General features: G+C 44.2%; 1 protein-coding gene across 5 annotated transcripts in view; it reads right to left on the bottom strand.

Moving 5' to 3' along the window:
* LanA (laminin subunit alpha) overlaps positions 1–26905 on the bottom strand; it is a 550694-nt gene that overhangs the window by 118334 nt on the left and 405455 nt on the right. For all 5 annotated transcript variants that reach the window (XM_069308774.1, XM_069308775.1, XM_069308777.1 and 2 more), the window contains 3 exons: positions 10431–10583; positions 10031–10255; positions 3789–4008 (listed from right to left, as the gene is read on the bottom strand). In XM_069308774.1, coding sequence (XP_069164875.1) covers positions 3789–4008; positions 10031–10255; positions 10431–10583 — 598 coding nt within the window. The remainder of the gene's footprint in view (positions 1–3788; positions 4009–10030; positions 10256–10430; positions 10584–26905) is intronic.

Here is a 26905-nt window from a genome sequence, read left to right as displayed (position 1 = left end):
CTCCAGAATGAAACCAAAGAACCTGAAGGAACCCGGAATCGAACCAGGGGGAGCCCAAACCACCACATTTGCCGGCAGAGATACACCACAGAAAGGCAAAGCACAGCCCCAGGGAAACGGACAAAACAGACCGAAAACTGAGGGATAAGGTGTGGGAGCAAGCATAACAGACAGGGACCTTAACCACAAACCCAAGAGCCCAGACCCAAAAGAGACAAAACAAAAAACCCAGTGTAAAATCAACACTCAAACGTTCCCAGAAGAACAGGAAACAGGCAGGAAACACCAGAAAAGCAAAGAAACGACAACAGGAGAATAAAACCACTGAAAAAGGTGAAAAAACTCACCCCAGACGCTCGCTCGCACACCCAGGCGCATGTAAACAAACCGCAACGCTGCCCTGGTGGCCACGCAGGGAAACCGGCAGAAGAAAATGGCCACCAGAACAGAGGGCTGTGACTAACGCTAAAGATACAAAAATATGCCAGCAAAAGTGGGAAGCAAGCAGACTGGATGGGCAAAAAACTCAGCCCAGAAGCAGAAAACCCAGGCAGGGGCAAACTGCCCCAGAACTGCTAGCTGGCATCCTCCACAGCCCCGAGAACCCGCAACAGAGGCCCCGGGGAAGAGCCATCCTCCAAGCCCTCCGCCCTTAAAGAAAAGGAAGAATCCATGGACAAGGCAGCAAGAAAGGGCCGCTGGTAAGACCCAGAAGCCTTGGCAGGAGGAACAGGCTCGAAAAACCTCCGTCCCCAATCCGAATGGGGTAGCTCCCGAAAACCGCCCGAATCTCGGCCCCAACTAAACCCCGCCCCAACCCCGAAACCCGCAGACGGTCCGGAGCCAGGAACAAGGAGGGAAAGGGGGAAACAGCACCTAACCAAAACGGGGTGGCCCCGGGGCATCCGAGTGGGAAACCAACCAAGTGTGTTGCAGCAACCTAACCTAGCTTTCAACACGGATGCCACCTGTACTCTGAAAAGTAATACTATCAGGAGAGAACTGGAGAACAAGCAGAGAATCTCTCTTGCAAGACTCCAGGTCAAGGTGTCAGTGACCCAACAGGCAACATGCCGGAGGTAAAAGTGGAGACTGTCACCTGCAGACAAGGGCACAGCAACTAACGATTCTGTACAAGACAAGTTGGGACCCGGAAGACACATACAATGGACCACCGAACCCCAACATGGGTTTCCAAGGCACGTAGAGGTAACAACTACGGGAAGCCTGGGCAAGGTGTTGCTAACCGGATAAACACCTAAAAATAACAAGGAGGTAGAGGACAACGCTGAACACCCCTGCAACGTGTACAATCACAGGGGCCTAGCAGAGGGGCCACCAAACACTACCAGTGGAACTATAGCCACACTAGGCACACCCCCACCAGGCAAATGAAAAATAAAAACAAAAGAAAAACCCTGCAAAAGTACACCGTCTCCAGAGGCAACAGGAACCGGTTGCCGCTTAGGTGGCAGGTCGCACAACACCTTGACGCCCTAACCAGCACAATACCAGTCCCTACCCAGGGCCAAACAATGGCCCCAAGCCCCAGCTGGCCCCAAGGGCGAGGCAAATGCCAAGCAGCAAGAACTTCTACGGGAATGGTTCCCGAACGCCCCAGAGAAGATAAGCCTGTTACGCAGGGGCAGTACTCACAGGGCACTTAGGGAAGGAAGCCCACTAAGCGCATGCAGCCCCGGCACTGATGAGGTACTCCTGGCCACCGCACAACACCACTCGGCAGTGAACGCCACACAAGGCAAACACCGCCTAGGAAACTGAGGCCAGAGAAGCGTCTATCCTAGTTGACATTAGCTGACAAACTGATGCTAGGCAGCCGGCGCGGTAGGTCCGGGACTCCCCCTTCCCCCTCTCGGGGCGGGGAGGGCTGCGCGGACAATCGGCGCGGCAGTAAAGTGTGATGTTTGCTTGTTTCCTTGGGATTGTAGGGAGTTTCTACCTCTCTGTTCGGTTTTTTGTTTTAGTTTTTTACCATGTGGGTTTTGTTTAGTTATGCCTACCTTTCTGGGTGCAAACCCCGGTCGATGGCAGATAACGAAAACCCCAACCACGAGGGGGTTTTCCAGGGCCATTGCTCCCTGAAACCTCTCTGAAGGGGCCAGGTTCTGACGCTGGTCCCTGGTAGGTCTGAACTCCTTAGCTAATGTCCGGGTCTAATATAACATACATTAGCCCGATAAGCTCCAGGGAGCTGCAGGGGCTCCCCACAGAAAAGTTTCAAAAACTGTTGGCATTCTTTGTAAGATCAGATATTATGTACCTCGCCCTGCCCTGGTGACGCTCTATTACTCCCTCATCTATCCTTATCTCAACTATGGTATTTGTGCTTGGGGTTCTACTACCCAGAATCATTTACATCCTCTAATTACTCAACACAAAGCTGCTATTAGGACAATATCCAACTCTGGCCCCAGACATCACTCGGTACCACTACTCAAATCTCTGAATATGTTAGATATTAAGTCACTGCACGTCCTCTCATGTGTATTATATATATACAAAACGCTGAACTGTAATGCCAATCCTGACCTTAAAAGCTTTATTGAAGGTTGTAACAGAACCCATGAGCACCACACCAGAAACAAATACTTTTTTGGTATTCCAAGAGTATGACTTAATCAAACTAGAATTGTTCTACAAATCAAGGGACCCAGAATGTGGAATGATCTTCCCAATCATGTTAAAGACTCTATCTCTCTCAACCAGTTTTAGATAAAAACTAAGCACTGCCTAATTAACTCCCTGTAACCTACCTTACCCCTATAATGTCAACCCATGTCTGTTATTTTTAAGCAATGCTGTTTGTCGACCAAATTTTATTTTTGCTGTTTTTCTGCCATGTTCCATTTTTTTATTTTTTTATTTCTCAACACATTTTATACTTTAATCTCAATTAGTATTAAGTTTTTGTCTTTAGTGTTTTTCCTGGCCGAAATGCTTTGCGTAATAGTGGCTTTAGGCATTGTATGTACAAGCTCTATCTATAAATTCATCAATATTTGTATCACCCCTTGTATGCATGTACTTTACCTGAATAAACATTTGAATTTGAATTTGAATTAGTTCCCTTTAGATTTCATTTTGTACAAACACACTTTGGAACTTTTTGTTCAATGTTTCACATATGTCCTTTTCAATATCTGTGAATCTGTTACCAATTTTCAATCTCTGAATATTACTCTTTACCTGCAATGTGTTGTTTATGAATTTATTGAATAGGCCTGCATGGTTCTATTTTACATTTGTCTGTAATCCCTTTTTCAAAATTTCTTTCTGCCTCTCTCCTCACTGCCGTGTAGTTGTGTCTCACATCTTTGTATCACTGGTATGTTTGGAGGTTTGGCCTCTTCCTATATTGATTAAATTTTTGTGTCTTTTAGTCTCTGGCCCTCTCGCAATTTCTGTTGAACCAATCCTGTTTCCAAGTTCTGCATCTCTGCTTTGGTATAAATTTTGTTGTGCCTTTATCATATATTTCACAAAACTTGACATGCATCTCATTTATTGCATGTCCTAACAGCAAGTCTTTCCAGTCAAATTCCTTAAAGAAATGTGAAAGTTCCCCATAATGACCTCTCCTGTTGTAACTCATTTTCAATGTATGTACCTTTACCTGAATAAATATCTTATCTTTTCTTATCTTAAATAGAACTCTGGGCCTGATGCAACCTAATAGTTTGTCCACTACCAATGGAAGAATCGTCAGAAAGCAACAAGGAGCTTTCCCCAGAAATACAGCTAGAAATATTTATTGCTTCGTATAATACCTGTGGTGAGCTCTCCTCCTGGGGCAGCACGAAGGATGAGAGCACTTTCTGCTAGTGAAAGAGAGAGATAGCTCTCTTGATTCCTAGTTGATGTGTACAATATTAGACCATCTGGTTCATCAGTCTTGAATTTGAACACAAGTTGCAAGCCATTACCCTCGGGACTTCCGTATCTGACATAGCCTGGAGCTGATTTGTCAAATGACACGAGACTTGCAACCTATAAGAAAATATTTCATGTGTATCAGTTGGTAAGCACAGAAAACTTTAATTTAACCTGTCATGAAATGATGTAGAATGCACAGAGAGATATAATGACTTGAGAGGGGTGCATTGATTTCAGGGTGCAGTAATGAATAGTGGGATGAATGAGGACATTGAGTGTCGTATAATGAGTAAAGGGAATATAGTGAGAATTTGGAATATATTTAATATAGAGGATATAACGAGTACATAGGGTATAATATCTATAGAGTACTTAGGACATAATACACTCCCCGATCTAACTGTTGGACCTCAATCTTTCATTTATTCCATCTATTCATTTGCTGTCCAGTACTAAGTGGTGCCTCAACTCATGAGAGGCCTATGTATGTTTCACAGCCAACCACTGCGTTGCGACCTCTGCACCTGCTTGACGACCCAGTATAGTTTTTGCGGCTGCCTACGCCTTACAAAGACTTTATCCCTCTTACCATTTTATATCTATGCATATTTTTTGCATCCTGGTACTATGGCATCAGGAAATGAAGCAAATCTGTTGTTCAGGGCTTCAACACGTGATAGAGCAAAAAGAAAACACTCTGTGATGACTTTTGAACAAAAAGTTCAGGCTTATAAAAAAAGTTGAAGCTGGAATTCCTACAAGTGTTGTGTGCACCATGTACAAAGTTAGTTAAACCACCCTAAGTGATATATTGAAGGCTAAAGATAAGGATTTTTGCAGGTTATGCTAAAAGTGAAAGTGATGTAGCAATGCACAATAGAAAAATTGTTAGTAGTGCATGTATTAAAAGTGTTAATGAGGCTGTATTCACCTAGTTGTGCTTGTAATTACCTAAGTGTAATTACCTAAGTGTAGTTACAGGATGAGAGCTACGCTCATGGTGTCCCGTCTCCCCAGCACTCTTTGTCATATAATGCTTTGAAATTACTGACGGTTTTGGCCTCCATCACCTTCTCACTTAACTTGTTCCAACCGTCTACCACTTTATTTACATATGTGAATTTTCGTATATTTCTCCGGCAGCTTTGTTTCGTTAGTTTAAATCTATGACCTCTTGTTCTTGAAGTTCCGGGTCTCAGGAATTCTTCCCAATCAATTTTATCGATTCCTGTTACTATTTTGAACGTAGTGATCATATCGCCTCTTTTTCTTCTATCTTCTAGTTTTTGCATATTTAATGCCTCTAACCTCTCCTCGTAGCTTTTGTCCTTCTGTTCTGGGAGCCACTTAGTGGCATGTCGTTGCACCTTTTCCAGTTTGTTGATGTGCTTCTTAAGATATGGGCACCATACAACCGCTCCATATTCCAGCTTTGGTCTAATAAAAGTTGTGAACAATATCTTTAGTATTTCTCCATCCATGTATTTAAAAGCAATTCTGAGGTTAGAAAGTGTAGCATAGGCTCCTCGCACAATGTTCTTAATGTAGTCCTCCGGTGACAGTTTTCTATCTAGAACCACCCCTAGATCCCTTTCTTTGTCAGAATTCTTTAAAGATTTCTCACATAATTTATAGGTTGTGTGGGGTCTATGTTCTCCAATTCCACATTCCATAACATGGCATTTATTCACATTAAATTCCATTTGCCAAGTGTTGCTCCATATACTTATTTTGTCCAGGTCTTCTTGAAGGGCATGCCAATCATCTAGGTTTCTTATCTTCCCTATTATCTTAGCATCATCAGCAAACATGTTCATATAATTCTGTATTCCATCTGGAAGAACATATATGTAGACAATGAACATTACCGATGCAAGAACTGAACCCTGTGGTACTCCACTCGTAACATTCCACCAATCCGATACCTTGCCTCTGATTACGGCCCTCATTTTTCTGTCAGTTAGGAAATTTTTCATCCATGTTAGTAGCTTACCTGTCACTCCTCCAATATGTTCCAGTTTCCAGAAAAACCTCTTATGGGGAACTCTGTCGAAAGCCTTTTTTATGCCCAAATAGATGCAGTCAACTCAACCATCTCTTTCCTGTAAAATCTCTGTGGCTCGATCATAAAAACTGAGCAAGTTCATTACACAGGATCTTCCAGATCGAAAACCATACTGTGTCTGATATTATATCGTTTTCCTCCATGTGTTCAACCCATTTAGTTTTAATTATTTTTTCCAATATTTTGACTATTACACTTGTCAATGATACAGGTCTATAATTGAGGGGGTCTTCCCTGCTGCCACTTTTGTAGATTGGAACTATGTTAGCCTTTTTCCACACATCAGCTACAACTCCTGTACACAGGGATGCCTGAAAAATCAGTTGAAGTGGAATGCTGAGCTCAGATGCACATTCTCTCAGAACCCATGGTGAAACTCCATCTGGACCAACTGCTTTGTTCTTACTTAGCATTTTTTCCACTTCATCTCTAGACACCTCTATGTGCTCTATGTTGTTCCCCTGGAATTCTTATTGTGTCTGGTTCCCTAAAGATTTCATTTTGTACAAACACACTTTGGAACTTTTTGTTTAGTGTTCCTCACATTTCCTTTTCATTTTCCGTGAATCTCTTTCCCATTTTCAACCTCTGAATATTATCCTTTACCTGCAATTTGTTGTTTATGAATTTATAGAATAGACCTGGTTCTGTTTTACATTTGTCTACAATCCCTTTTTCAAAATTTCTTTCTGCCTCTCTCCTCTCTGCTCACTGTTTCTCACATCTTTGTATCTCTGGTATGTTTGGGGGTTTGGCCTCTTCCTGTATTGATTCCATTTTTGTGTCTTTTGGTCTCTGGCCCTCTTGCAATTTCTATTGAAGCAATCCTGTTTCCTAGTTCTGCATCTCTGTTTTGGTATAAATTTTTTTGTGCCTTTATCATATATTTCACAAAACTTGACATACATCTCATTCACTTCCTTGCCTAGCAACAAGTCTGTCCAATTATACTCACTAAAAAAAATTCTAAGGTTGCCATAATGTCCTCTCCTGAAGTCAGGTTTTTCAACTGCTTCAACCTCCTTATTTTCTTCCAGATTATAACGCATTGCATACTTTATTCCCAAAAAGACATGGTCACTTTAACCCAAGGGAGGAAGGTACTGAATGTCAAATATCTCTTCCTTCTTCCTGGTAAATATCAAATCTAGCATGGAGGGAACATCCGCGTCCCTCATCCTCGTAGCTCGTAGTGTGATAATGGCTGGGTACAATGTTCAAATATCAGTGATTCAATGCTGTTCACGATGTTCACAGTGCTAGCCACAGCACCACAGCATTATTTTGTCCATCTAGGAATCTTCAAACGCCTTCTTAGGTTCCTTTTCAAAATAAACTTGTGGTCAATTACTCATTTACAGGAATTTGTGACCAGGATTGTGGTTATAATTACAATTGTGCATAGTATTGTTGAAGGAGGAATTTTGGTGAGGGAGGGAGAGAGAGAGAGAATTGAGGTAGCCTCACTGTGTGGCAGCCACTCTTGTTTTGCTCATCATACTAGCTTCGTGGTTTGCTATGGGAACACACATGTACATGGGTATATACAGTGTGTGTGTATAGTGTAATAACAGCAACAGGAGTATGTTGAGTGGAGCTATTTTGGTGAGGGAGGTGACATTGTAATCGTAGGGTCGTCTGCTGTCTGCTGTGTGATTTCTCATGCAGTGTATGGTGGCCACTGTACTGCTTGGACACAATACCAGCTTACTTGCATAGTTCTGGTAAATAAAACATGTAGATAGGTATAACATGTGTAAATAGTGTAATAAAAACAATAACAGTATGGTGGGAGGAGCAATGTTGGCGAGTAAGATGTTGGAGTGAGGGAGGGCCTGTCTGGGGGTGGCTGCTCACACTCGCGATGTTCTGAGTGTGTTGATGGTGAATGTATATAGTGTGTGACAATGTATAGTGTGTACATATGTTGTAAATATACATAAATGAACACGAAACATTGGTGTGAATAACTGTATGATGGGAGGAGCAAAGTTGGTGAATACAATGTTGGAAGAGTGAGGGAGGGCTGGCTGGGTGTGACAGCTCACACTTGCGATGTTCTGAATGTGTTGATGGTGAATGTATATAGTGTGTGACAGTGTATAGGCTGTAAATAGATTGTATATATACATAAATTAGCATGATACATGGTAAATATGTGCAACATATGTGTACACAAGTGTCATGCACGTAACACAGTGTCCTCAGACAGTACGGATGTTTTACTGCCATAATATAGTGTACGTGTTCATTATACATAGGATTAGCACAGTAAAAACAAATAAAATGTATAATGGGGCCTCGACTTATGATGCTAATCCGTTCCCAGAGACGGATCGTAAGTCGAAGTGATTTTTCCCATAAGAAATAAAGGGATTTGAATTAATCCGTTCCCCACCCTCCAAAATATTAACGTACAAATACATTTTATACTGAATACAATGTTTTTTTCTAACTACAATACAGTACCTAAGTTTATTTTACCTTTATGGAGGGCTCTTGATGGCATATGGAAGATGGTGATGAGGGGGGGGGGAGGAGAGTTGTTACTGATTGGAAGGGGAGTCCTCTTCCATTATCACATCAGGCAGTGATGTTTTCTCTGGGGTACACTCTCTCCTACATTTTGCCTGAATACCACTAGGACCTGGTTGTGGTTCAGTGCTTGTTTGTCTCACTACAAATTTGTCAAGAGACATTTGTTTTTCCCTTCATTTTAACATTTGTCTGCAATGATGCATCACTTTAGCACCCATAATGTCCATTTTTCTTAGCCAGTATGGTGGATATTGTTGACTGAGATTTGTTGTACTGTACTGCCTAGCCAGTCCAACAACCCACACACCATCTTCATAGTTACAAATGATCTCTTGTTTCTGCTCTATGGTCATCCTTACATGGGATCTCATATGTTGAGCCTTACTACCGACTTTCTGGGGACTCATGGTGTGATATATAATAATTACTTTAATGTTCAAAATGCAAAAAATCACCACAAAAGCAAAATTTCTTATAGGCGCGATCGTCACTAAGCGGGCAGCTGTAGTAAACTGAGGCAGGTTGGCCGCATGACCAGGAACCACGCGCTCGGTCGACCCGAACGTGTACCAACAAATATCCTAAGTCGACGACACCATCGGATGTCGAGTCACGTTATTCGATGAAATTTATATTGTAACTCGAAATTATCGTAAATAGGGGCAATCGTAAGTCAAGGTGCCACTGTATTTGGAATTGTGCGCAAAAAATTAACAAAATTATATTCGCCGTAACTCAAGTGCCCCGCCCCGGCGCCCTACTGGCCCAGAGAGCATACGTCACGGGCGAACGGGAAATGATGACGTCACTCGCCAACTTACGGACCCCATAGCAGCCAAAGTAAGTACAATTTCAATTTTTTTTTGACAAACCCATACTGAGGGAAGGGTTTTTGACACTTTAAAAAACAAAAGAATTTTTTCATGATAATTTATTTCCTGCGCACTGGACGGACGTCATATTTGGAGGCGGCGCAGTTAAAGTGTTAAAAATGGTTAACACAATGGCCTGCTACAGCTTGATTTGGTTGACACTTCTCAGCAAAACTTTGCAATTCTTCTCATACTGCACACATTTTCTTAATAAATGAGGGAGATACATCCTCTACTCTACATCAACAACCCTCATAACATTTTCATGTTTACGAATGGTCTCTTGTTTTCCTCGATGGTCATTCTCACATGTGTTTTCTTGGTTTGAACCTTACCACTGGTTTTCTTGGGGCCAAGGGTGAGATATGTAATAACAAATTTTAAGTTCAAATAGCTAAAAATTAGAGAAAACTATAATTCTTTACAAAGAATTCAAGTACGATAGTCACTAGGCGGGAGGCACTGGTAAACTGAGGCGCGATCACCGTGCCACCACGCACTAGGTCAGCCAATACGCGTATCAACAAACTCGTTTCCCGAGGCAAAGTTTGTGACCCGATTCCAATTTTCCGAAGAAATTGGGCTTGTAACCCGAAAAGTTCTTAAAAGGGGCATTCGTAAGCCGAGGTGTCATTGTAACAGGAAAATAAAAGATTCATACCTTGATTGGACAACCAGGAGCTGTATCAAAAGACTCCTTGCTCTTAGAAAGATCCACAGCAACAGAGGACATGACAATGTTGTCGATGCATCCATTAAAGTCCTCATTTGTAATTTCTCTGAGATCATGCTCTCCAGGGTAGCCACCAAAGAACATTGTGTCTGGTGTACTTGAAAACTGTTTAACATTGCCAGGAGATTCTGCCTGGATTGTCTCAGAGCCAATCTGGGAGAATATAAAATACAAAATTACTGAAATTATTAAGAAATTAAAAAAGATTTAAATGACAAAATGGATGAAATATATATTTTTCATATACATTTGTCAGGAATACATAGGTTTAGTAAGTAAGTATAACAAACATGCAAAACAAATACTTTTTGATGGATTAAAAACTAACCTTTAATACACCATTTTGTTGCCTGGCAACTTCCACATGGTGCCACTCTCCATCGTGGTAAGTATCAACTGATTTCATAGTAACAACACCTGACCCAAGATTGTACTGAAATATCACATTACCCTCCTCCATTGCCACAGCCATATACTGATTCTGTCAGAAATATATAAATAAATATATTATAATTATCTACACTATAAGAGAGAATGTCTGTCTGTCCAAAGTTGAAAGCCAGACGTTTGGAGCTAGCCTCCTCCAAATTTGTAGAGGAAATGATGTGTGGTATTGGACAAACATAGGCTGAGTGGGGTAGGCCTAAGTTAAATGACTTAAGAAATACTATAATTATTGACACCCCACCCGATTTTCATGGATTCAAATGCGGTCAAGTATACAATATAAGCTGTGATGCCTGCCCTAAGATTTTCATGATCGTACAAGAATATTTCCTTGGAGATCCATACAGTAGTTTCATTGCTTCTTAATATTACATTTTCTGAGAAGGGAAAGAAGGGGGCCTAAGTGGGATGGGAGAGAATGGGGGGAAGAGGGTAAGGATAAAAATGGTGGGTAAGGATGAGGGGAGGAAGGAATAGGGGAAACAAAAGGAATGGAGGAGAGGGGAAAAGTTATCCATATTGTTTCAAGGCTTAACCCTTAAACTCTGTTCTGCTCTCTGCTCTGCTCTGGGCTATATGACCTTCAACACCCACAGACATACAAAAAAAAAGAAAACAGCGTTGAATGTAATAAAACCAGCGTTGAATGTAATGAAACGCCATTTTCTCGGTGAGAAAACGAATGAAACGCCATTTCTCACGGGTGAGCTGCGAGAGAAATCCGTGCAGCCCTCCCCCCCCAAGAGGGGGAGGGAGGGGAGGTCCTGGACCTCACCGTGCCAGCTGCCTAGCATCAGTTCGGAAGCTAAGCTTCAACCAACGTGAAAAAAACGCCGACCGGTGAGAGGGAGGGTTGCTAGGGAGCCTCCAGGGCTCACCCAGAAAACGGCGTTTCATTACATTCAATGCTGGTTTTCTGTGGGGAGCCCCTACAGCTTTCTGCAGCTACATACCTAAAGAGAAGGAAATAGGGACTTACCCAGGAGGCGACCGCCACAAACACCTCAACGTAAAGTAAAGACAACTGTCTGACACCTGTGACACAAAGCAACACAAGAACGCCCAGGAGCAGGCACATTCACCGAATAACGGGCGGCCATGGACCTTGTTTGACTTCCAAAATCCACGTGCATGAATATGAGCCTATTAAGACATGTTACCAAATACGGCAGCCAAAACTGCAAACTTCCAAACGTCATGGTTGCGAGTAATCCTGCGGGCAACCTGGCAGACTCGAGCCCTGGAACAGGGAACGAGAGAAACCGGATCAACCCAAAGAGCTTTCCCAGCCACCACAGCTGAAGCGCGCAGGTAACGGCGAAGAACTGCAACCGGACACAACACATGACGCGCCCCTGGATGAACCAACCAAGCATCACTGACCCACGGACCCCTCCGGAAAGGAGTCGTCTCATTCTTCGCCAGAAAAGATGGAGAAGGCTGCAAATGGACAAACCTACCCCCAGGACCAAAAGAGCAGAAACTCCTGCGCCAGAGGAGAGCATGAAGCTCCCGGCCCCCAGAGGCCAATGCCAACAAAAACAAAGCCTTGGAAAAACAATCTGGAATCGAAGGGGCCACCACAAACCATGGAGCGGAAAGATAGGCGAGCACCCTGTCCAAGGACCAGGACGGCTCAGGAGGCGCATGAGCAGGTCGGAGGTGAAACATAGCATGAGAAAGCTTATGGAACGGGGCGGATGTGACGTCCACCCTGAACGTTTGCTTGAGCGGCTCCGCCAGCACCGCACGATATGAGGCTACAGTATTAGGGATCAAACGAATGGTGACTCTCTATTACTCCCTTATCTATCCATATCTCAACTATGGTATTTGTGCTTGGGGCTCTACTACCCAAAATCACTTACGTCCTCTAATTACTCAACACAAAGCTGCTATTAGGACAATATCCAATTCTGGCCCCAGACATCACTTGGTACCCCTATTCAAATCCCTGAATATGTTAGACATTAAGTCACTGCACATTCTCTCATGTGTACTATACATATACAAAACGCTAAATTGTAATGCCAATCCTGATCTCAAAAGCTTCATAGAAGGTTGTAACAGAACCCATGAGCACCACACCAGAAATAAATACAGTTTTGATATTCCTAGAGTACGACTTAATCAAACCAGAAATGCTCTACAAATCAAGGGGCCCAGGATGTGGAATGACCTTCCCAACCATGTTAAAGACAGTACCTCTCTCAACCAGTTTAAGTTAAAAACGAAGCTATACCTAATAAATTCCCTGTAACCTACCTTACCTCTCTATTGTCAACCCATGTATGTTTTTTGTTTTGTTTTTTGTTTTACAAATCAACGCTGTTTTAATGTAATTTTCTGTAATAATTTGTAATTGTATTTGTGCTGTTTTTTCAACAATGTTCCCCCCTCTTTTACCTCTATTTTTATTTGTACTCAACGCATTTTTTTCTTTTTACCCATTAGTTTTAAGCTTTAGTCAGTAGTGTTTTTTCCTGCCCGAAACGCTTTGCGTAATAGTGGCTTTAGGCATTGTATGTACTAGCTCCTATCTATAAAGCCAACAAACTTTGTAAAATCTCTTTATGTATGTACCTTTGCCTAAATAAAAATTATTATTATTATTATTATTATTATTATTATAAATGACGGTCCTGAAAAAGCCAAGAACGAAAGGACAAGACAACTTTATCCAAAAGAAAAGACAACCTACGAAGAGCCAGAAAATGGCGAAAAGAATGCCAGAAAACTTTATACTGTCGCCGAGACAAAGCTCTCAGGTGGGACACCATCAACGAAGCCACCTGATCACCATACAAAATGGTGATACACCCACGTCAAAAAGACCAGAGGCGAAGAGCAGAGGAGAAGGTCGAACCAGCCCCGTAATGGACCGGGTTCGGACACCGAGCCAATAGCACCGGAACCCAAGGCTGGGCTGACCACCAAAGGGGCCACAAGAACTACTCTCCCTGGGAATGTCTCCAACCAAACCAGAACCCGAAGCAACAGCTGGACCGGGGGAAGAGATACAGGTAACCCCCACCTCGACCAGTCCTGCTGAAAGGCATCCACCACAAACGCCTTGCAATCGGGGAAGGGCGTCACATAAATTGGGAGACCCCAAGACCAAGCCGACGTGAAGAGGTCAACGTCTGGGAGACCTTACATCTGACAGATCCAATGAAACGAGTCGTCTGTTAACCTTCCATTCCATGGACAGGGGATGGAATCGAGACAGACTGTCCGCCAGAATGTTGGACACTCCCCGGACATGAACCGCATGGAGAGCCAAACCCTGAGAATCCAGCAGATGAACCACTCGAAGGGACCAACCCCAAAGAGCCAAGGACCGAAGAGAACCCCCCCGGTTCAGGCAATGAACCACTGGAGAACAGTCCGAATGGAGGTGAATGGTCGATCCCTGAGCAACCCGAACTCTCCGAAGCGCGGACCAGACTGCCGGGAACTCCCGAACCGTGCTGTGAGCCCGACGGAAGGACGAACCCCACCTTCCCTGGCCTGCCTGGTGAGCACTGGTCACAAAGCTCCAGCCGAGAGACGACGCTTCTGTGAACACATCGAGCGAGGGCTCAGGAAGGCGCCAAGGCACCGAACCCTGAAAACCCCGAAGAGGAAGCCGGGGACGCAGCAACCGACACAAGGCCCCCGGAGGATGAACCCAACGATCGCGAGGGAGGTGGAAGGGACGTCCCCGAAGGAACCAAAACAGACGCCGAAGCTAAATCCGATGAGGCGGATAGACTAGCACGGCGAAGTTCAGACTCCCGTACAATTGCTCGAGCAACCGCCGAGTGACCCGGGACCCCCTCAGAAACAGCCGACAGTGGTCCCGCAGGCGCAGCAATGCCTCTGGAGGGAGAGTCAAGGAAACGGCCTGAGAATCCCAAATAAGACCCAGCCAGGTCCGAACCTGGGACGGAACCAGATAGGACTTCCTCGAGTTCACCAGGAACCCGATCCTGGCGAGCTGGGAAAGAACTATATCCCTGGTGAGCAGACAAGCTGACTGACTGGGAACCCACATCAGCCAATCGTCAAGGTAGGCCAAAACCCGAATCCCTAGAAGACGCAGACGGGTCACCACAACCCGGGTCAGATGCGTGAAAATGCGAGGTGCCAGATTCAACCCAAAAGGTAGGCATTGAAAGTAGTAAGTGTGACGCCCCACCACGAAACCTAACCAGTCCCTGAACTCCGGATGAATAGGAACGTGCCAATAAGTGTCCTTGAGGTCCAGGGACACCATCCAAGCACCCGGCTCCAACAGAAGCCGGACCTGAGACCGAGTAGTCATCCGAAAGGAGGGGCAAGGAATCCAGGGGTTCAGATGGGACAAGTCCAGAATGTACCTCAGATCCGCACAGTCCCGTTTCGGCACTGGAAATAGACAGGAAACCCACCTGACGGACAAAGTAGTTTCAACCACGCCCAAGCGCACCCACTTCAAGACGACTTGACAAAGCGCAGGAGAAGAAACCTGCCCTGTTAGTCCCGAACCCCCCAATGGAGGACGAGTTCCCCAATGCCACCGCAGGCCAGATGACACGACTGAAAAGGACCACAAATCGTGGGATCAAGCGTGGGCAAACAGAGCGAGCCTCCCCCCCCCCACAATTTCCCCATCAACGGGGCGAACCGCGAAAGGGCCGATGCCCCTAACGAGAACCCAAACGTCGAACAAGGCGATCACTGCACCGACTAGATGATGCTGGCCCCGAAGAGAACAACGGCTCAGAAACTGGCACCAATGGCCCACATCGACCAGCGGAACCCGGAATCCTCGAACGACCTCTCCGAGACTGCCGAGAATGATCGCCTCGGAGAATCAACAAGTCCACCATAGGACGACGACTAGATGAAGCCGCTTGCAGAAACTGAGAGACCACAATCTCTGCAAACAGCAACAGACAAAACAGAGACAAGAACTTAAGAGCCAGGGCCCAAGTGGATTCCAAAGAGAGGGCGAGCACAGCCTGACGGAACGTGAGGCGAGAAGCAAAAAAACAGAGACACCGCTTCCTTCAGGATGGGCGCAAAGAACTTCAACAGTGCAGCTGATGCCCTAGCTGCCGAAGTTAGTGCCCCAGATGAAGGCCCTTCACTCAACGCTCCCACATCCTCCTCAAGCCAGGCAGAAGACAGCTCAAGAATGGAAAAGAAACGTAAGACCGAAACCAAATGCCCATGGGCGCGCAAATCTTCCGCAACCAACAAAGCCGAAAGAAGAGGAACCTGCACGAGAAGCTGGAAAAGGCCAACATCCCGAGAAAGCACGGGAGTGAACAAGCACACATTAAGGTGCTCAAACTCGCACCCCCAGGTAAATGTGCATAAAAGTAGAAGTTTCCTGCCAATCAAGCATGAATCAGACAATCAGACAACCTAACCCATGCCACACCCCCAATGAAAAGAAAAGGGCAGTCTGCCAGCCAGGAAGACTCCGAAACCTCCAAACGCAGCCAAAAACAGGAAGAAGAACCAAACTCAAATGAGGATGGATCCATCGCAGAGGCATAACCCGGGTCTCGTAAGAGGTATGCAGCAAGAATTTCCCGAGTCACCTTCGCAGAGATACGGGAGTAGAAAACCTCTGGAAAGACGGAGCCAAGGTTCCCAAAGAAGCCCAGAACCAAACCCGGAGAGGAGCCGAACCCAAATCATACTCATACAGGGAAGGGAGGTAAGAAATCCCCTCCCCCTGCAACAATAAGCCCCGCAAAGAAGGCAAAAGCACCCAAGCGGGGTCAAAGGGATCCCAAGGCCCCCAGGACGACTCCTCCCCAGCCCCAGAATCCCCCACGTCGGGACCTGGGTCAGAGCCATCCTTCAAACCCTCTACCCCTGAAGAAAAGGCAGAATCCAGGGGAAAGGCAGACAAGAAGGGGGTCTGCTGGTGGGACCCATAAGCCTCAGCAGGAGGAACCAGCTCAAATGCCTCCATGCCCGACCCAGATGGGGCAGCCCCCGAGGTAGCCCGAGTCTCATTACCAACTAAACCCTGTGCTGAGGCCGAAACCCTCAGACGTTTTGGAGTCGGATACAGGGGGAGGCGGAGGTGCAGGAAGAACTACAGGGGAAGGACCAGGGAGCGCGGAAGGAGCCAAAGCCGAAGCGATTAAAGCCCCCGGGTCAGCATCCCTAAAACCAAAACAGGGCAGTCTCTGGGCATCCGGGGGGGAAACCAACCTAGCGCATTGCAGTAACCTAAACCTAACATGCAACGCTGATGCTGCCTGTACCCTAACAGGAACATCCTCAGAGTAAAACTGGAGCACAAGCAGAGACCATGACTTGCAAGACTCCGGGTCAAAGATGTTGTTGACCCAACAGGCAGCATGACGGAGGCAAAACAGGTGACTGTCACCCTTAGACAAGGGCACACTGCAACCTTCAAACCCGCACAAGGCAGGCTGGAACTCAGGAGATGCATTCATGGGTCCACTGAGCCCTGACAGGGGTTTCCAGGACCCGTAGGGTAACAACTACGGAAAGCCCGGGCAAAGTGTTGCTAACCGGTTAAGAAACCCAAACAAAACAAGGGGTAGATGATAACACTGAAAACCCCTGGGATGTGTACAAGTACCGGGGCCTAGCAGAGGGCCACCAAAACAATATCAGGAGAACTATAGACCCACGAGGCAGAACCTTCACCAGGCAAACAAAAACAAAAAAGAAAAATCCCGCAAAAGTACACCGTCCCCAGAGGCAACAGGAACCGATCACTGCTTAGGTGGCAGGTCGTGTAACACCTTGACCTCCTAACCAGCACAACACCACTTCCTACCCAAGGCCAAACAAGGGCCCCAAGCCCCAGCTGGCCCCAAGGTCGAGGCAAATGCTGAGCAGCAAGAACCGCTACGGGAGCGGTTCCCGAACGCCCCAGGGAAGATACCCCTGACATGCAGGGGCAGTACTCACAGGGCGCCTAGGGAAGGAAGCCCCTAAGCACATGCAGCCTCAGCACTGATGAGGTACTCCTAGCCACCGCACACTACACAAAGACAGCAGAGAACGCCACACATGGCAAACACCGCCCAGGAATTTGAGATCAGAGAAGAGTTTATCCCGGTTGACACTAGCTTATGAACTGAAGGCAGCCGGCACGGTGAGGTCTGGGGGCCCCCCTCTCCCTCCTGGGGAAGGGAGGGCTGTGCGGATGACCGGCGCGGCAGTAAATTGTGATAATTGCTCGTTTGATTGTTTCCTTGGGATTGTAGGGAGTTTCTACCTCTCTTCAGTTTTTGTTTTAGTTTTTTACCATGTGGGGTTTGTTTTGTTATGCCTAGCTTTCTGGGTGCCTAACCCAGGTCGATGGCAGATAAGGAAAACCCCCAACCACAATGGGGTTTTCCAGGGCCATTGCTCCCTGAAACCTCTCTGAAGGGGCCAGGTTCTGGCGCTGGTCCCTGGTAGGTCTGGACTCCATTGCTAATGTCCCGGTCTAACATAACATACATTAGCCCAATAAGCTCCAGGGAGCCATAGGGGCTCCCCACAGAAAAACGCGAAATTGCATCCCGTAGTAGTGGCACGAATAGCTTCAACACCGCAGACAAAGCACGCGCTGCTGAAGGCAACGCATCACCCCCCCCCCTCCCCAGAGGCGGACCCAAGCCCCTTCACATCCAATTCAAACCAGTCCGATGACAGCTCAAGGAGGGAGAAGAACCACAGTGCTGAGGCCAGCAGGCCCCGAGTGCACAATGCAGACGCCTCCTCCGGCGGCCAATGCAGCTGAAAGTGAAGGAACCTGCACATGATGCACATTTGTTGGTGCTCAAAGGACAGAGCCAGAGTCAATCGACTGCCACCAACAGTACAGCCTTCTGAACTGAGGAGAGTAGCTGGTGTGGAGGTGTGGAAGTCTGGGCCTTCCCCTCTCCCTCCCCTTCCAAGGGAAGGTGGGTTTGCGCAGACGGATGTGTAACGGTTATGGTGACGTCATGCTTGTTTGCTTGTTTTTGACTAGGGAGTTCTGCTTGCTAGTTTGGCTTTCAGTTTCCAATTTTTGACCAGCTGTAGTTTGTTTTGGAATTCCTACCATTCTGGGTGCCTGACCTGGTAGATCGCAGACAAAGACTGCTTCCAATTACATGGGGGCCATTACACTTTAGGCCATTGCTTGTCATGCCACTTCTTGAGGGGGGCCAGATTCTGGCTCTGGTCCCTGGATTGTTGAAATATGATGGAGCTCCTCTGATGCAATTGTTGCGTCGGTTGCATAGGTAAGGTAACCTGGTAGGCCTAGAACTCCATCGATTGTCTGTTGTCACAGTCTAACACTTTCGCTCGGGGATGACGCAGCATTGCGTCATCCGTTTACTGGCGGTAATGCCGGGGATGACGCAGCATTGCGTCATCCACTTTAAAAATTCGCCAAAAATCAGGTTTTTATCCGATTTTTTTGGGACTGGTTTTAAAATGTGCGCCGATGTCTTCCCATTTTCTTTGTTGAGCCTCGTGGCCCTCAGGCGGCTTGGCACACGCCGTGGGCCCATTGTCTTTGCTCCACTGTTGTGACCAATGTCGCCTCCCCTCGCATCTCAAACGTGTGAACATTTCGGCTATTTCCCGTGGCTATATTTCTTACTGCGGCTTTAGAAACTATCTACGCTTACTCCACGATGGATAGTAATCATGAACAAGGCCCTTCCAGGAAGAAAATTGTGAAAGAAAGGCTTGAAAAGGGTGGGAATTGGGAGTGTAGCAGGAAGGCCTCTGAGCGCTCACTCACGGCTAACGAATGGCCCGTCTTCAACTCGTCGGCAGTTGGAGCGTGACCAGGTTTTTTTTTTTTATATGCTAATGTCCCTCTAGAGACTTTTATTACGAACCCATTGAGACCAAAATGAAAGACCTAGGACAAAAATTGAGGTGACCAGATTGAAAATAGTGAAAACATTTTATCCCGTTTGCGTGCTCCCGGGTAACTCGTTCGCACTTTCTCTGTTTGCTGCGGGTAATTAGCCGGGCTTTTGGAGTTTATATGCATTTAGTGCTGTAGAGAATTTTATTGCGAACACAATGATACCAAATTTAATCTCGTAGAAGGAGAATTGAGGTGACAAAGTTGAAGAGAGTATACACTTTTCGGAATTAACGCGCGCTTCCGTGACACGCTGGGACCCATATCGCCCTGTCGAGGGGTGGCGCGCGGGGTGAGCGAAAGTGCTAATATATGCACATCAGCCCAGTATAGGTCTAGGGAGCCGAAGTGGCTCTCCACAGAAATGTTGTATTTTTCAGGAAATATAAAATACTGTATATTATGATTTGTTTTCAATATATTATACACTCACTCACATAATATGTACATGTTTTTGCACCATTATTGGACATTTAGTAGTCCTGGAGAGTGTTATACTCATCGAAACAAATGACAGAGCTCAGAGGGACTTCACAAGCTTCACACCATGTTAACACCATCCAAATAATTACGTTTAATATAACTATATATATTCAATATAAAAATATAAAAATAACACTATTCAATAATAACATTCAAAAGGTGACACCCCTAGGGTCAACACTTGCATCAGAGGAGCTCCAGCATATTTCAACAATCCTAAGTATTGTAGTACAGGTTGATGGTAGTGAGTGGTGTCCCAGAGAACATAAAGGTATAATGCTTTTGAAAAATAGGTGAGATAATAGGAATGTGCTAAGGGAAGTGAAAAATCGGATGAGAAAAAGTTGCCCTAGTGTTTACAGTGCAGAGAAGAACATTCAAGATGGCTGCCGGCAAGAGGAAAAACAAAACAGAGCTTGATTTTGCGGGATTCAATGAAGAAAGCATTGATATTAGTAGTCTACATAACAAGTTGGTAAAATTAGATACTATAGTGAACTCTCATGTAGAAATAATTAGTAAATTGAAAGAAAGTAATGACCATTTGAAGAGCAAAGTTGTATGTCTTGAGAGTTTAGTGAAAGACTTGTGCAAGGATAAGAATCAATTAGAAACAAACTGCAAAGGTATAGAAGAAAATAAATTCTTAAAAATAGCTTTGGAAGAAGTTAAAGTAAATTTAAACATATATGACTGCAATAGGATAGGTAAGGAATTTCAACAGGAGAAACAGCTTTTGTCAGCACAGATGGAGGAAGTTACACAGGGAATAGAACAGTGCAAGAAAGATATGCAACTCACCTATGCACAAGTGGCCAAGGAGAAGGAAAAAATTGAAGAAGTAGTAAAGGAAGCCAAACACTGCAGCAACCAAGATAAAACAAACATTAAGCTGGAAGTGAGAAAGGAATTGGCATCTAACCCGAAGTTGGTGCAAAACACAGTTGATCGGAGCAAATCCCTGATAATTTTTGGTTGCAAAGAAAAGGAGATAGCATCTAGGTCAGAAAGAGCTGTAGAAGAAGCAAAAGTAGTAGATAAAATTGTTGGCCTCGTAGAAGATCTTACAACCATAGAGAATGTGTGCGACTACAGGAGAATAGGCAAATACGTAAAAGGGAAAGATCGACCTTTGAGGATCACCCTAAGCAGTGCCAAACAGATGGAAGAAGTACTAAGGAATGCTAGAAAAGTACAAAGTGATGAGGTAGGGAAAGTGTGGTCGTTAGGCTGAGATCTTTCAAAAGAAGACAGAGAAAATGAATCTGAACCTCACCGAGGCAAAACGTTTAAATGAGGTTTAAATGAGAGCAGGAATGAAGAAGAAATCAATTTTTTTTTCTACAAACTGATAGGGGTAGGCAGACTAGTAAAGTGGTACATAAAGGCAAACCAGCAAAATCAATAGAGAGAGGAAGTGAAGAATAAGAAGAGGAGGAACAAGTTCCTGAAGATTGCATACACCATCATAGATGGAGTGAGATTGAAGATACTGGAGTTAAGTGATGTAATACAGCTGCAGACACCAGATATTGTTGCACTCACGGAGACAAAACTTGAAGATGATATTGTAAGTGAGGTCATATTCCCAAGGGGCTACTCAATTTGGAGACGGGACAGAAAAATTAGGAAAGGCGGTGGCGTTGCTGTGCTGGTGAAAGAACACCTAAAGGTGAAAGAAATAATGACTGCCAATCCACAAGAAGTTGACATAATAGCACTAGAGATCTGCCATGAGGATGATAAACTAATGATCATACATGCATATAGTCCACCGCTAAGCAGCACATGGTCAAAGGAGGAGCTAGATAGTAAACGAGAAGATCTTATAACAATAATGAGAGAGATTATAGCGAGAGCGGATAACGATAGATCACGACTGTTGATAGTCGGTGACTTCAACTTGAAATCCATAGACTGGGAACCATATGAAGCTAAAACAGAAGATTTTTGGACCTGTAGATTTGTAGACCTCATCCTGGAAACATTCTTGTATCAACATGTTAAACAAGCTACGAGGATGGGGGAAGCGGACGTTCCCTCCATGCTAGATTTGATATTTACCAGGAAGGAGGAAGAAATATTTGACATTCAGTACCTTCCTCCCTTGGGTAAAAGTGACCATGTCTTTTTGGGAATGAAGTATGCAATTCGTTATAATCTGGAAAAAAAGGAGGTTGAAAAACCTGACTTCAGGAGAGGACATTATGGCGACCTTCGAAATTTTTTTAGTGAATATAATTGGACAGACTTGTTCCTAGGCAAGGAAGTGAATGAGATGTAGGTCAAGTTTTGTGAAATATAAGATAAAGGCACCAAAAAATTTATACCAAAATAGAGATGCAGAACTAGGAAACAGGATTGCTTCAATAGAAATTGCGAGAGGGCCAGAGACCAAAAGACACAAAAATGGAATCAATACAGGAAGAGGCCAAACCCCCAAACATACCAGAGATACAAAGATGCGAGAAACAACCACACGGCAGTGAGGAGAGAGGCAGAAAGGAATTTTAAAAAAGGGATTGCAGACAAATGTAAAACAGAACCATGTCTATTCTATAAATTCATAAACAACAATTTGCAGGTAAAGGATAATATTCAGAGGTTGAAAATTCGAAATAGATTCAAAGAAAATGAAAATGAAATGTGTGAAACATTAAACGAAAAGTTCCAAAGTGTGTTTGTACAAAATAAAATCTTCAGGAAACCAGACACAATAAGAATTCCAGAGAACAGCATAGAGCACGTAGAGGTGTCTAGAGATGAAGTGGAGAAAATGCTAAAGGAGCTAAGTAAGAACAAAGCAGTTGGTCCAGATGGAGTTTCACCATGGGTTCTGAGAGAATGTGCACCTGAGCTCAGCATTCCACTTCAACTGATTTTGCAGGCATCCCTGTGTACAGGAGTTGTAGCAGATGTGTGGAAAAATACTAACATAGTTCCAATCTACAAAAGTGGCAGCAGGGAAGACCCCCTCAATTATAGACCTGCATCACTGACAAGTGTAATAGTCAAAATATTGGAAAAATTAATTAAAACTAAATGGGTAGAACACCTGGAGAAAAACGATATAATATCAGACAGACAGTATGGTTTTCGATCTGGAAGATCCTGTGTAACGAACTTAATCAGTTTTTATGAACGAGCTACAGAGATTTTACAGGAAAGAGATGGTTGGGTTGACTGCATCTATCTGGACCTAAAAAAGGCTTTCGACAGATTTCCCCATAAGAGGTTGTTCTGGAAACTGGAACATATTGGAGGGGTGACAGGTAAGCTTATAGCATGGATGAAAAATTTCTTAACTGATAGAAACATGAGGGCCATAATCAGAGGCAATGTATAGGATTGGAGGAATGTCACAAGTGGAGTACCACAGGGTTCAGTTCTTGCACCGTTAATGTTCATTGTCTACATATATGATCTACCAGATGGAATACAGAATTATATGAACATGTTTGCTGATGATGCTAAGATAATAGGGAAGATAAGAAACCTAAATGATTGGCATGCCCTTCAAGAAGACCTGGACAAAATAAGTATATGGAGCAACACTTGGCAAATGGAATTTAATGTGAATAAATGCCATGTTATGGAATGTGGAATTGGAGAACATAGACCCCACATAACCTATAAATTATGTGAGAAATCTTTAAAGAATTCTGACAAAGAAAGGGATCTAGGGGTGGTTCTAGATAGAAAACTGTCACCTGAGAACCACATTAAGAACATTGTGCGAGGAGCCTATGCTGAACTCTCTAACTTCAGAATTGCTTTTAAATACATTGATGGCGAAATACTAAAAAAATTGTTCACGACTTTTGTTAGACCAACGTGTTCGCAATAAAATTCTCTAGAAGAACATCAGTAAAAAAAAGTCACAAAACGTATAGGGATACCAGCACCAAATAAAAAATAACTACGAAGATGACTCGCCGTGAGCGCCCAACAGCAACAAAATGTTTTTACTTTTGGGATTGTTATCACCTCCACACTTCGTCTACAGCGTTAATTTTGGTATCAATGGACTCGCAATGAAATTCCCAACACGGTGATATGAATATAAGCGTAGAATAATGATGCGGCCCGCCTGCAAGAGTGTGGGAAGTGGTGAAATTGTTACCCGGTATCGGTGACGGGACGACGCACGGCGCTTTGAAAGTTTATACTTATTTTACTCTCATGACATTAATTTTCTATGTACGTCATTCATTTTTGTGTCAATGTGTTCGCAATAGAATGTTCTATGAGCCCATAGGTAAAAAAAATCAACAAATTGTAAGATAGAATAGCGCCAAATATAAAACAACGCTGGAACATATCAGTGAGCGTCAAATACACACGAAATGTTTTTACTTGTTATGTTTGTCAAGTTTATACTTGTTGCACACAGTTATTTTTGGTTGTACATTGATCGGAATAAAATTCCCTAAACAGACATATGCATATAATACATGATATGGGGGAAGCATTACCAGTATAAACGGCTAAAGTCAACCACCTGCAACCCGTTTGGGACATAATACCATTTGATCGAAGTGGTCCACACCTTTCATGAACTTATTGTACAATGCAGCCTAGTGGTGAGAAAGAGAGCCTCATGGCGCGCAGTTTGAAACAAACCCAAAGTAAATCGGATAAAAATTGAATTTTATACAAATATTTTAAAAGAGGACATAAATTTATGTCCACTATGCATTAGCGTTAGACGAAACAGGACTCACCGGTGAGTCCGGTTAGCGCGAAAGTGTTAAGAAGCACATAAACAAACTGGAAAAGGTGCAAAGACATGATACCAAGTGGCTCCCAGAACTGAAGGACAAGAGCTACGAGGAGAGGTTAGAGGCATTAAATATGCAAAAACTAGAAGATAGAAGAAACAGAGGTGATATGATCACTACATACAAAATAGTAACAGGAATCAATAAAATTGATAGGGAAGAATTCCTGAGACCCGGAACTTCAAGAACAAGAGGTCATAGATTTAAACTAACAAAACAAAGCTGCCGGAGAAATATAAGAAAATTCTCTTTTGTAAACAGAGTGGTAGACGGTTGGAACAAGTTAGGTGAGAAGGTGGTGGAGGCCAAAACCATCAGTAGCTTCAAAGCGTTATATGACAAAGAGTGCTGGGTAGATGGGACACCACGAGCGTAGCTCTCATCCTGTAACTACACTTAGGTAATTACACTTAGGTAATTACAAATCTGTCTCTAGACATATATTTGCCGAACAATGGTGTTGGAACAGTCTGGTCTTTGCTCCAATAATCTGTGAGGATGTGTTTGGCACAATGTTTCATCAACATACACATACATTTCACCTACAGTTGTATCTTTCCAATGCTGCATTCATGAAAAATCTGATAATTCTTCAGCAATGAGATGAGCCACGTATTTGTTCATTTCCTGAACAATATGTTCCATGAGCAGCTCATCAAAATATGTGGTAAAGAAGTCTATTTCACACATTTTGTCATCATTATCAGTGAAAAGGCTTGTAATTCCAACATCTTTAGCATCAAAGGCAGGAATTTCTTGAATAAAATTTTCCCAGTTACTCCACAAAAAAAAATGCTGTCTTCCGACTGGCAACAGCGGCACCATAACGAGAAATCCGAGGACCAGAAGCTGAAGCCCATCTATGCACATTAGGGGCGAGAAGGGATGATGAGGGAAAATTCATTGAAGATGCAGAGGGGCTCTGCTCATCATTGGCTCCATGGGCAGCACTTGGGTGGGCGAGATGTTACTGATGCGACAAAAGTTCGCTTGGCAAAACCACTGGCACTAGCAACAGGCGTAGTAAAACTCCTCTCTGATTCTAAACACTAAAACCAAAAAATGATTCACCTTCCTTAGACTCGTCAAGCAAATCCTCATAATCTGGCAAAGTAACACATGAACTATGTGGTTGGGCACGAAGTGAAATTGAGTATGGGCGAGAAGGCAAGGGTGAGGGGATAGGAGGCCTGACTCTCATGGCACACACTTGTTCATTCTCACTATCGGTCGTTTCAAGATCTTCTGGCTGTGTGTAGTCCTGATCAATGTCTGAGTCATCAATATCAGGATCATCACTCTCCTGGAACAATTCCTGATTGATTTCATCATCAGTCAATGATTGTGTTGCAGGCTGTGCTGAGCGCAGTCGGCCGCTGGTACGTGGTGTGCTCGCCATGGTCTCTGCCGGGTAACTAAGGACTTTCCACAATGGTGGCCTAAGTGGGATTTTTTTCCAACATGTCATTTGTTTAATATCAGCCATGGCTGTACTATAGCTGCCCCTATTCCTCATGGAGCTTTTAAAATCATGCGTGAGACCCTCAAACATACATTTATGTAGTGCACTATTTTGTGACAGTTCCTCCCTACATACATGTATATTTTGTGCCGTTTGACAGTTAATAGGTGTGATAGCTTCCACAGTGTTGACCTCTTCATCAAAGGTAGCATTATGGTTTATCCTTCTCATAATTATCTCATTGATATAACTATTAAGAGTGTCCACTGATGGCTAAGACCTGCCTTAATCTACTGAGTTTTTTGTCAACATGCTTTCAACTGGAGCAGAGTGTGAATGTACTGTTGATGAAGGCATTGACAACATTTTGTTGGTACTGGTCAAAGAACTCCCTACTAGCATTCAGGCACAATCCTATATTAGTCCTCTTAGTACAGACTGAAGTGTAAACTCCACCATTCCTTTCTGAGACTGTTACATTCAGGAAAGGCAACTTACCTTCACTCTCTTTATCTTAGGTGAAGCTAAGTAAAGAATTTTGCTTGAAATTTTCCTTGTCAAGTATCTGAAAGAAGATGTCTTCACATATGTACAGTCAACAACGGGTTTAAGGTCTGGGGGGGGGGGTGTCAACAAGGAATTTCTTCTCAATGGTACCCCATGTTAAAATTTGCAAACAGGACACCAAGGGGCAACCCATGATGAGACTACTGGGGAGGGAAGATCAGCAAAACAGTCTCAAAGCTTTCTCA

The sequence above is a fragment of the Procambarus clarkii genome, chromosome 63 (genome assembly GCF_040958095.1).
Source record: "Procambarus clarkii isolate CNS0578487 chromosome 63, FALCON_Pclarkii_2.0, whole genome shotgun sequence".
In the NCBI taxonomy this organism is placed as follows: Eukaryota; Metazoa; Arthropoda; class Malacostraca; order Decapoda; family Cambaridae; genus Procambarus; species Procambarus clarkii.
This window is presented reverse-complemented; position numbering and strand designations above follow the sequence as displayed.